This window comes from Anarhichas minor, unplaced genomic scaffold, assembly GCF_050575085.1.
Source record: "Anarhichas minor isolate MPS153535 unplaced genomic scaffold, ASM5057508v1 ptg000028l, whole genome shotgun sequence".
In the NCBI taxonomy this organism is placed as follows: Eukaryota; Metazoa; Chordata; class Actinopteri; order Perciformes; family Anarhichadidae; genus Anarhichas; species Anarhichas minor.
In genome coordinates, this window is record NW_027466474.1 from 943952 (window position 1) to 955898 (window position 11947).

Consider the following 11947-nt stretch of genomic DNA (forward strand, 5'->3'; position numbering starts at 1 on the left):
GGAGTCACTTAAATGCTCAGTGTTTACGGTTCAAGAAATTGTGTTAAAATCTTTTTTAGCTAAATATACAGTACAAAAAATGTTATAAAAATGTTCAATTAAGAAGTTTTTCCAACAAACATTTAAGGTACGGTACAAAGGTATTCATGTTGTAACTTACTAAAAGCATCGTTTATTTTTCCTGCACAGATGTGAACAGCTGGCTTGTCACCTTTGGCTTTCATCTTCACAACACCATTCCTGGGTTTCCGGTCCCAAAGTTTGATTTAAGCATGCCGTCCTATGAACTGAGGAAGAGTCAGCGCTGGGATGATCTGCCGGTTGGTCAAATTTCATGCATATTGAACACAAAATAAACAAATACTTTACTCCTCCTGCCAACAGATATTATGATGATAAAGTGTAGAGTTTCAGACAGATGCCAAGAAAACATTTTTCCATTGTTTATTCTCTTACATCAGTATTTTGAAGCTGCCATCTCTTAATACGATTGCTATGTATATATTACAGAGAATATCAATTTTGATTGGGCCATATTTCCATAAATGCACACATAAACACAAATTGCAATTTCCTCTGTATTGTTGTTTTAATTACCAGTTGAACACATTTGAACATTGTCTAATCTAATATATTATATATATTTTTTTATTGCTTCTGTTTAAACAATCCTTTGAGGCTTCTGTGGTTTAAGGCCTTTACACAAAAAGTGTTGCTGTAAAATTGTCATGGGAGATTTATCTACTTTTGGCTTGAGAACGCAGCTTGAAAAGACCATTATCTTAGACAGGGATGAAAAACTCTCTGAAGCAGAGCAGTAGCTGGTTCTAAATGGCCTGGAGAGTCAGGTTCTGCCATGTTCAAGCGTTAACGTTTCACTGCACTTTTCCTACAGTCTATCTCTGGGGTCCAGCAGGAAGTAACCAGACAAGCCCATTCTCTGTTGTCATTCGAGCGACTGCCAGAGGTCCATCTCAGTCGAGGTCGCAGAGGTGAAAAGTCTTGGCTGTGGTTCTCGGCGGCAATGTCTCCCATCGGAAGAGCCGTTATGTTTGCAATCTACAAGGGTAGCGTTCACACTCACACACTCAACGTGGCCAGTGAGGACTGTATCAAGGTTGCAACTATCCTCAACAACGCTTTCTATTTGGAAGACCTTCACTTCACTATAGAGGGGCGGGACACACACTACTTTGTCAAGCCAGGCCTTCCAGATGCCGACCTTGCTGCATTGCACCTCACCAGTGGACACAAGACTCTGGAGAATGGTGTCAATGTGACCGTTTCCCAATCCACCACAGTCATGGATAGTCGGACTCGGCGTTTCGCAGATGTGGAGATTCGTGCTGGTGCTCTGGCTCTTCATATCCGCTATGGATCCACGGTGGACGAGGAGAAAGCGCGTGTTGTTGAGCTCGCTCGTCAGCGTGCCCTTGCAGGTGCGTGGGCGAGAGAACAGCAGCGAGTGCGAGATGGCGAGGAAGGGGTCCGCCCCTGGACAGAGGGAGAGAAAAGGCAGCTTCTGAGTAGTGGAAAAGTTTTGGGCTTTGACGGGTACTATGTGCTCTCCATTGAGCAGTACCCAGAATTAGCAGACAGCGCCAATAACATTCACTTTCTTCGGCAAAGTGAAATTGGGAAAAGGTAACAATACGAGGTGCATTTTCTGCCAAAGAGACTTGGTAGAGACATACAAGCGGACGAAAAGCAACTGTAATCAAGGGTTGCTGCTGTGTACCCAGAGTGTCGTGTGCTTTTGTAAAAAAGACAATAAAAAAAAGAAAAAGACTAAATATACAAGGGGTCAAAAGCAATGCTGTGCATTGTGACCTAGGGACTACAGAGTAAATATATAACTACACCAAGCCTTACCATGGCAATTACAGGTCAGTTCCTCTGTTGCACAAGCCTTTCTGGACTCTGGACTCTGAAGCAGAGGAAAAGGGGTGTCTTTGGGAAACAGTGAGCGAATTTAGGTGTTTTATGTTCTTTTTTTGTTTTAGTTTTCATCAAGGGAAAGTCCGGCTCAACAGAAAGTATTATAAGGAAATGTTTACATTATGCATAGCTGCACTTCACTAGAAGTATGGGGCTCAAGAGTTCACACTCCTACATCAAGCAGTGTCCTTGAGCAAACGTTTGTTTATAAAATCAGAGACTTCTGACGCAAGAGATATCCTCACCAAACAACCACTATGTATACCAGATTTAGCACTGTAAACGTCGAAAACATGTCTTATTCTCTTTGAGATGCTTTTGAACAGAAAAGATCCATGTTTAAATACCCAATATTCATTGTGAAAAAAAAAGGACAGTAATGGTTACGCCAAACTCTGTTGGGGTGGAAAAGGCACAGATGTGTCTTGGATAGCACAGGGACACCATGTTTTGTAAATTATGCAAGAGTTTTATGGCGTTTTTTTAAGAAACTGAATAAATGTCTGTATTAGTCATATTAACAGTAATTTATGTTGTGTTTATACATGACAAAGTCCAGCTGATTTTTATTTATTCATTTATTTTTTTGCTTTGATTTTCCAGACGAGCATTTGTTTTGTTTTAAAGTTACGTTCCTTCTAATATGGCTTTGTGGGGCTTCTTCACAATGCTCTGTTTAAGTAACTAACAGAAACCTGTGCATGTAGTGACAAGTATTTACAAGTGGTGATGTATTTATAACATGCCATCAGCTATTATTTCCACTAAATGTAATGTTTATTGGGCATAATGCCTTTTGACCTGGCTTCCTGTCCAATGAATATTTCATCAACACAAATATTTCATGAACCCATCTCACATAAACAAGGTTACAGTGGATCCAAATATAGATCACATCTATGTTCTCGGTAGGTATACTTCTTTTGAATGTTAAATGCACTCATGGATTAAAATGATATTGGGGTTCTCTTTTGGTGTGTTGTTTTTTGAAGAATTCGATTGGAAGTTCTGCTTTTTTTTCCAACAATCTGAACTAATCAACTGTTCCGTTTAACAATGAATATGAGAGGAGGGTAAAGGTATTTGCTGGCGACTTACTCCGACACTAATTTGGATATCAATGACGCTTAAAGTCTTTCCAAATAGTTAAGTATATGCATGGCCTCAGTATTCCAAAAACTATCAAAATCACAAATTACATTAATAATTAAAAGACATGTTCTGAGCTACAAAGCCAAAGAAGAAAAATGCAGGATTAGTTTGAAGTCAGCTGCTTGAAGCTGTTCTGAACTCTTAAGTGTGTAAAGAGATTTTGAGTGTAACAAACCTGAAATATAGACAGTTGCCTAAAACAATATACTCAGTCGTCAGCAAAACCAAAAAAAGAGGATTTTGGGTATAAGTTTGTGAGAACATTTAATAGCTCAATTTTTAAAAATACATTTGGGTAGTGATCACATTTCCCACGCTCAGTGTCATTCATCAGAGCACAGAGTTCTGATGATAGAAGTCATAATTCTGAAAACATCTTTACATGAAAGTGATTTCTTTTTCATGGTAAACTTCAAACAGCATTTCAAACCAAATGGGTGCAGAATATTCTTTGCTCACAGCTTGTTTCATGCTGTTGTTTTTGACCTACTCCCTGCTGCTCCCAACATCTAGCAGAGTCGTTATAAGGTTTGAGAAATGAAATATTGTTTTATGACATATAGAGCTCAACAAAGCTACATCTCTGTGCTCAAAATATGCCTTCAAAGTTCTCATCAGACTCCCTTAGGATATACCACCCCCCTTCACCAACTGATAGTGAAACGTCTTCTTAAAGTTCCCCTGTGAGCTGTTGTCTATTGTTCCTTCACACTGAAATTACAGTGAACTTATACGAACCCCCATTTGTTTTGATATATTCATACAAAGTGTTTCAAACCCCACCAAAGCCCTCCTAAGAAATCTTCAAACACAAACTCATCTCCGCCAAAAATGAAGCATCAAATCAAATCTTTAATTCTCTTAAAAGTCCTCTGATGCTCCCTAGTGGTACATGGTGCATAGTTCAGAAAGTCATCTGGTCCTCCAGCTGACTGTTTAACGTACATGTCATGTAACGGTACATTTACAATAGCAGCAGCAGTCACTGTACTTTTCAGAGAGGTCAGAAAAGCTTCAACTTAATTCATTGACATTCTTAGTGACCAACTCGCCAGATGAAGAAAAAACATCCAGGTTAATTTTAAAGAAGCATCAAATAGAATAGATAAACACCATTATCAAAATGATCCGCAGTACTGCTGCAGTATCACACTGTGACCACAGCGGGCACAGTGCGGCACATGACTACACGGTGCAACTAGACCGACTTCAAAGCCTTCCATAAAAGAGATGGCACGACTGCAAGAACTTCAAAGACCCAAACGCATCACGCAATAACCACATCAGAGCAATGGAAAAAAAATTCATAATTCATAATTCAATTGAGCCCAATTTTATGCACGTAACGTAAAGATAGCCATTTGGAATCACACTGCCAAGCATGATTTTGTAGTCTATCCCATCTTGTACGCACAATTTAACATTAAAGCACCAAAGAGGAAGTTAAACATCATATATGATTCCTGAGTTTCATACAGCTTGGATTTATTTAGGGGGTTGATTTTGGATTTATGTTCTGAATTTTTGAAAAGCTACTCTTAACACGCAAATTCAGTTCTGATCATGTGAGCCGAGAGTAAAGCAAGCGAATGTGATTCAAGGTGAAGTTGAATTTACAGTAGTAATGGAAATGTGGTATTAGAAATGTGCATCAACCAAGCTGATTAGATCATTCTGATCTCTCCAACGTGCCCTCCTTCCCCTGATGATACACATTTTAACATGTTTTTTTTGTCAAAAAAACAGTGTTGATTTCGTTTTGTCACCTTAAGTTGACACCTTGTGGACTGTCTCTCTTTCTCTGAACAGGACCTGATGAGAAATCAAATGTGAGGTATGCAATAGACTGAACTATAACAAACCAATATCCCACAGCAAATCATGCTAAGTAGTTCTTTGCAGGATTTCATATACAATGTGAATTTAATTGTGAAAAAGCTAAACCTAGGCTAACCTATTGAAAGTAAGAAACATTCATATGACACTTCAATGATACCAAATTAAAAAAGCAATGAATGTATAATTAGAAAAACAGACATGAAATCTGCTCTTTCTTTTCCATTTGTGAAACAAATTCATTTGGATTTAATAAACGATAAATAAACAATGGAAAGGCTTGGTACTATAGTAGAATGAATTGAGCACCTGCACTCACAGCCTTGTAATTATTAGTGTTGTGAGGTTACAGTGACCTTTGACCATCCTTGAGTACAACTGGATGTTTGTGCCAGATGTAATAAAAGTCCGATATCTCTTTCATGAGAGTGGGACAGACGGACTGATGGCCGGAAAGACAACTTGTTGACATAATACCTCTGTGCCAGTGACCGGCATCTCTGCCAGCAAGGCGTTGTTACGAAAGGGTTGTAAAAATAGAAAATGAAAGTATAGTACGCCATAAAAATGATATAAAAAAGCAATAGTATGTCATGAAAAGTAGTGGTATATTGAATCACATAGAAAACTTAGTATAGTATCCATAAACTATATACAGTATATATATATATATATATATATATATATATATATATTCATGTTTTTATGAATTTTACTATAAAGAAAATCATATAGTATGCCATGAAAATACAGTTAAAATGTAATAATATTATGCCATTAAAAATGACGTAGTATAGTATGTTAAAAATAGTTTTTATAAAGTGGGATAACATGCAATAAGAGAAAAAAGAAAAAAGAAATTCATAGTAAGGTATTTCACTAAATTTCAGAGCATAGTCGGCCATAAAGAAAGTCACACCATAGTTTGTCTTAAACTAGAATTACTGCTTCGAGGTTGTATGCCTCCGCCAACCAGTGAAGTTGCAGTTTATATTAATGCCTGTCCAAAATGTCATCACTTCACAATTTCATCGTGTCATAATAAGCATATTAATTCTGGAGTTATGGCGTGTAAAACTTGCCCTTGACCTTTGACAGTTCAATGTATCATCAGTCCATTCTTAAATCCTTAAACGCCTCTGGTCAGGCTGTCGCCGGCATGTAAGCAGCGTAATGTTTGAACTACAGACGTCAAGAAGTGTCAACAATCACTTTATGACGTCGACCTAACAAGCTTCCTTCTAAGCTGCGACATGTGATTATATATAATTACAAAAAATTGTAAAGGTTACGTTATGTGTGACGAGGGAATTCAAGCACTGACAACTCAATGTTCAACCAGAAATGTTACACTTGACTGATTAATACATTGATTATGTTTAGGAGTAAATTCATTTTGTTAGTCTGTGAGTACAAAGTGTCCAAAATCAAAACGGAGATGACGGTAGCTGGATGTGGGGCTGACATTTAACACAACTGCAGAGTCCAAGGACAAAAAGGCAGACATAGAGGAACACAGTTAAACCTTCATTGAGGGTTTTATATGGCAGCAAGGCAAAAACAGGTCACATCCCTGCTTTCTTATAATCAGTGACTCGCTCAGACCTTGGGGATAATGCGTAATGACACGTGCGTCCTATCAGTGAGATGGACAGGTCTGTTAAAGCCTTCAAGATTTACACTGACGCTCTAATCAAGTCTAAGGCATCTCATCCTGTACCCCCCCCCCCCCCTCCCCTTCTCTCCATTGCATCCCATTCATCCCAGTTAAAAAGGAACAAGAACAAAGCATCTGTGGGGCTGCTTCTTCTCTTCTTTAATCTGCAGCCTTATATTGCTGGGCTTGCACCATGTACCATTTCAGAAATAGCTGCTTGTTATCCTCCCTCTGATCTTCTGAGGACAGTTGCTCAGGCTGTTGGGACTTTACTTGCGAAGTCTAGAGAGACTGTGGGTGAAAAACAAGGGCGCTAATGATCTTGGAGAGATTTAGAGAGAGTGGGTTGAGGATTTTGAGTCTTACACCGATGAAACATGGTTTAACAGTGGTTCAAAAAGGATCCTCTCGTTACGATTGACAGTGTGTTGTGGTGTGGTTCAGGTGGTAGGGAGGGACAAGCCCGAAATCATTTGAACCGATCGAGCCAAATGAGAAAGAAAACAAACAAATATTACCGATGAAATGCACACGACAGCTGGCAACGCCGGCCTAATAGGAGGACAAGCTATAGATGGTCACAATCACAGCATCGTTGGTCAGATTCACAGGAACACACAGAAACAGAGCTCGGTGTACTTCTATTAACATTACGTAAAGTCTACTCTCTCAAGGACCTTGTAACTACGCATCTCCAATGACGCAACTGAGGTGAATTAAATATTAACCAAATTGCAAATATTTACAGATGAGTCCAATGACTTAAACATACACGATGACTTAGTGTTTATGATTTTGCGACAGGTAAGATAATAGCAATTAAAATAATATCAACATAGTTAATTCTAACATAAGTCAGTTTAACTTTTTGTTTTTCAGCATCTGGCAGTATGAACTAAAGAAGTCTGTTTAGGAAGTCAAAAAGTGGTTACATCTTGTTTGTTGTGATTTTTTATGGTTTTTCACATGATTTCTTTCTTCCACTTTTTAAAATAGTTCATTGTTGAGAAACTGGCAAAATAAAAAGGGTATGAAGTGAATATCTCAGGTTTGCCAGCCAAGGCATCAAACCTTCAATGCCAATAAATATCAGTAAGGACTCCACTACTTCTCAGTCAGACGCTTACATTTGCAAAAGGCAATACACACAGAGATCAACAGCAAACCCTGGAGAGTAAACACTGAAGATACCCTGTGACCAAGACAGCAATGACAACAGAGAACTTTCCTGAATAAATGTTTATTCTAGTATAACGGTCTCCAGCAATAATTAACATTTAAAATCTTCTTATGTTGAATATATTTGATATTCTGTTATCTCTCTCTCGCTATATATATATATATATATATATATATATATATATATATATATATACACACACACACACACACATATTGTTGTTGTGATGTTCTTTTAGCACATCAAACAAAGTCCAGAAGTTTGTCCTTTTTCAACAACAGCTTCATGGGGCAAATAGAGGTGGGCCGGATGTGACTTTATCCTCGTGAGTGATTGGACGAGGTGAGTCTTTAAAACTCTGGATTGCGACAATTTTAGTAATCAAGGAAGAAGAACACATCTTTGCTGCAACAAGTCATGAGTGGATGCCCGTACTTTGAGAAGAGGCATTTGTACGTTCAAATTGTCGCTGCAACTAAAATAGGGCTCTAAAGGATTTTTAATCTCTTTTTTTCAAATTCAACTACATGCAGCCCAACAATTCATTTCAAATAACCAAACGGCTTCTCTCTTCGCGTTGCAGGTTATTCAAAAACAAGCCTCCCAAAACAGAGGAAGACGAGGATGCCTCCCAGGCAGGAGTTAACAAGGCCAGTAAAGGAGGAATCATCTATGGAGACTACCTGCATGTAGGAAACACCACCTATCCTTTGTTTTTTGGAATGTAGGCTTGTATTCAAATTTGTGCGTTTAAGTTAAGTGCTTCATTTCTTTTCAACTCTCAGCTCGACAAAATACTCTCCGCCCAGGTGCTGCAGAGTGAAGTAAAGGGTAATAAGATCCATGATGAGCACCTCTTCATCGTCACCCATCAAGGTAAAACTAGCTTCATAGTGTTTAGGAGCCTGTTGTTCTTTCTACTCGTCTCAGAGAAATGAAATAGTTGTTTTAATCTTGTATTTATTTGTTTTTGCAGTTTCACTTGTGTTGAAATAACAAAAATAATCATAAATTTGGTTAAAATTGTATCTTTAAAATGTACACGACTGAATGCAAGAGAGTAACTTGCTCAACTTGGCATGTTTTATAGTGTAATTGACCCGCTTACCTTGTAGAGTTATACTAAAATGTTGATGATGCTTAAAACCTTTTTGTCTTTTATTTCAGCCTATGAACTGTGGTTCAAACAGATTTTGTTTGAGCTTGATTCAGTGCGAAATATCTTCATCAGTGAACATGTAAGTCACATTTCTCGGGTGAAAGAATCGTACAGACGTTATGTGATGGTGTATTTATTATTCTTGTTCATGACGACAGAAGGTAAAATGGCATGGATCAAATCCAGACAAATAGATTTTCTAGTTTTTAAGTACCATCAATTAGATGATTCTGAACATTTCGTTCCACTAAATTCTAAGATCTTTTAATTAAATGTGAACTGTCAGTGATCACAAAGTAGAGCTCAAAAATAGCACAAAATCCTCAATTATGATAGTCAGATCTCACAGTATCTGGCTTTGGAGGCCAGTTAGCCAAGAAATGTTGTGTATCGCTCGGGCTGATGTTCTACATCTAAATTAACAGTTTTAAATATTGACTTTTTTTTCCTAAAGAGTGACGCATTAGGTTGATGAAATATTGATGTAAAATATCTAACCTCCAACTGGTTTTCCTGTTTGAGGATATGTGCTTACAAGGTTTGCCATGATTGCTAATTATTTCCTTCAACATCCTGATGTTCCTTCAGGTCCGAGACGAACGCAATATGCTCAAAGTCAACAACCGCATCCACAGGATCGTGAGGATATTCAAACTGCTGGTCGAACAGTTCACGGTTTTGGAGACAATGACAGCCTTGGACTTTTTTGACTTTAGGTAAGCTCATCAATATCGTCTGGCCCTTTCTACTTCGGCTCTCAAACTTTGATAAGATGCACTCCATGATAGTGCGCTCTGTGTTGTGTGCATGTACGCTTACTTGTGTGTGTGTGTGTGTGTGTGTTTGTATGTAGAGACTACTTGGCTCCAGCCTCCGGATTCCAAAGCCTTCAATTTCGGATTTTGGAGAACAAAATCGGGGTCCCAGACAACCTGAGGGTGCCATACAACCGACGCCATTACAGGGACAATTTCAAGGGTCAGGACAGCGAGACGCTGCTCGCCACTGAACGGGAGCCAACACTCCTAAAACTAGTCGAGGTACATCCTACAACCACAAAACACATGGTCATCAGCTTTTAAACTTTACCAAGTTAATTGAAGAAGGCATCGTGATATTTTTCTGTACCAGCTTTCTTCAACATTCTGTGTGCTGTATCTTGCTCTGGATCAGCCCATGTGCTTCTCACCAGGGTACAGAGGTGATAAAACCCGTGTCTGTTTTTCACAGGAGTGGCTGGAGAGAACTCCTGGCTTGGAGGCGGATGGATTCAATTTCTGGGAAAGGCTGGAAATCAATATATTTAAGGGGCTGAATCAGGAGAAGGAGAAAATCGAGGTGAGAGATGACTCCAGCTTCCAGAACAAACTTTCAGTCTCTGTCAGATGACTGACAGAGATATTTTTTGATTATTTTTCTTAAAGAAAATGGCAGATTCTGAGGACAAGGAAGAAGTGATGGCTGAGCTGGTCAAACAGAAAGAGGTGTTTACTTCTCTGTTTGATGAAAAGCGCCATGACCATCTCTTCAGCAAAGGTGAGAGCTTTTTAATGTGTTAGTCAAGGCTTCACGTATGTTTGGTCTAGATTTGACTCAAAATTGTATCATTTTGTGAATTAGGCTCAAAGCCACACAAAGAGAATTTGTTTTGCTTAAAAAGTAATACTCTTTAAATCTTGCTGACAAGGTGAGAGGCGGCTCTCTTACAAGGCTCTCCAAGGCGCCCTGATGATCAACTTCTACAGGTTTGTGCTTTTTACGGCACTCCTTCACCTTTTATTACGTCGTGACGCAACTTCACGAGACTCGTCAAGGCCACACAAGAGTCAGTGTCATGTGACAGTCACTGTAATCGCTCTCATTTTACAACTTCTATAAACACCACCCAGAAGCATTTTCACACTCCACTTAATGATCTTGAAAAATAAAATACAGCAAATACTAAAATCTTCTTTTACCTTTCAGGGAGGAGCCGAGGTTCCAGGTCCCTTTCCAGCTGCTCACGTCCCTCATGGACATCGACACCCTCATGACAAAATGGCGATGTAAGCTTCTGTAGCATCCCTGTCAGTCGCTGCATGTGCTCACCAGTCAAGAAGAACAGAACATTGTGCGGGAAAAACATTAACAAGTACTAACAAGGGAGTTGACAGAGCTAAAGTTAGGTCAGGGCCTCAGAGGCAGAAGAATCTTCCAACATCCTCTTCCAACAACCTATTCCCATGAAACAACATTTCTATTTCCCCCATGTCTCACTTACGTCGAAACAATTCACAGTTCAAATGAAACACGCAGAGCCAAAACAACTCTCATACAACAGAGGATATTTCTGTCTTCTGTTTTAGACAATCACGTATGCATGGTGCATCGTATGATTGGCAGCAAAGCCGGCACAGGAGGCTCATCTGGCTACCACTACCTGAGATCAACTGTCAGGTATTGTATGCTCTAAACTTTAACCTACTGATTAAACACTTTACACTGCAGGTATCTTAAACACTTCAGAGTTCATTTAGATAAGGACAGGACACTTCTACTCTGTGCTTATCTAAATGAACTTGTCATATGGTCACTTTCCTCCTGACATGCACAAACTATACTTCCAAGTTCATTTAGAAGGAGCGACGACAAGTTCCTTTTTCGCTGTGCATTACATTTTGGCAGCAGTTTAATTTCGCTTTTGTCCTTCACACAGTACAATTTGTAACAGATGCGCAATTATATCGGGAGAGTGCATGAGTTAAGTATTTAATAAATGACTTTCTTTCCCTTTAGTGACCGCTACAAAGTGTTTGTGGATCTGTTCAATCTGGCAACGTTCCTGGTGCCTCGCCACTGGGTCCCCAAGCTAAATCCCAACGTTCACAAGTTCCTCTACATGGCCGAATGTAACGACAGCTCCTACTTCAGCAGTGAAGACTCAGACTAGCGGGTGTCTCAGCCGTCTCTCTACTGCCTTTTCTGTTTTTCACTGTAACTGACCTCCCAAACCAGTAGATCCTTTGCACAGCTGAAAGGTTTCAGT

At 39.1% G+C, this 11947-nt stretch overlaps 2 protein-coding genes across 6 annotated transcripts in view; both read left to right on the plus strand.

Moving 5' to 3' along the window:
- Positions 1-1861, plus strand: part of LOC142962918 (teneurin-3) — a 121525-nt gene extending 119664 nt beyond the window's left edge. For all 5 annotated transcript variants that reach the window (XM_076103601.1, XM_076103602.1, XM_076103603.1 and 2 more), the window contains 2 exons: positions 190-320; positions 896-1861. In XM_076103601.1, the coding sequence (XP_075959716.1) occupies positions 190-320; positions 896-1648 (884 nt within the window). In that variant the 3' untranslated portion in view covers positions 1649-1861. The remainder of the gene's footprint in view (positions 1-189; positions 321-895) is intronic.
- A 6319-nt stretch (positions 1862-8180) lies between these two features.
- Positions 8181-11851, plus strand: tdo2a (tryptophan 2,3-dioxygenase a). The gene is made up of 12 exons (XM_076103918.1): positions 8181-8215; positions 8347-8452; positions 8549-8639; positions 8931-9001; positions 9511-9638; positions 9776-9962; positions 10153-10260; positions 10347-10458; positions 10610-10667; positions 10888-10967; positions 11268-11358; positions 11698-11851. The coding sequence occupies exons 1-12, from the start codon at positions 8181-8183 to the stop codon at positions 11849-11851; spliced, it is 1221 nt and encodes a 406-aa protein (XP_075960033.1).
- The last annotated feature ends 96 nt before the right edge of the window (positions 11852-11947 follow it).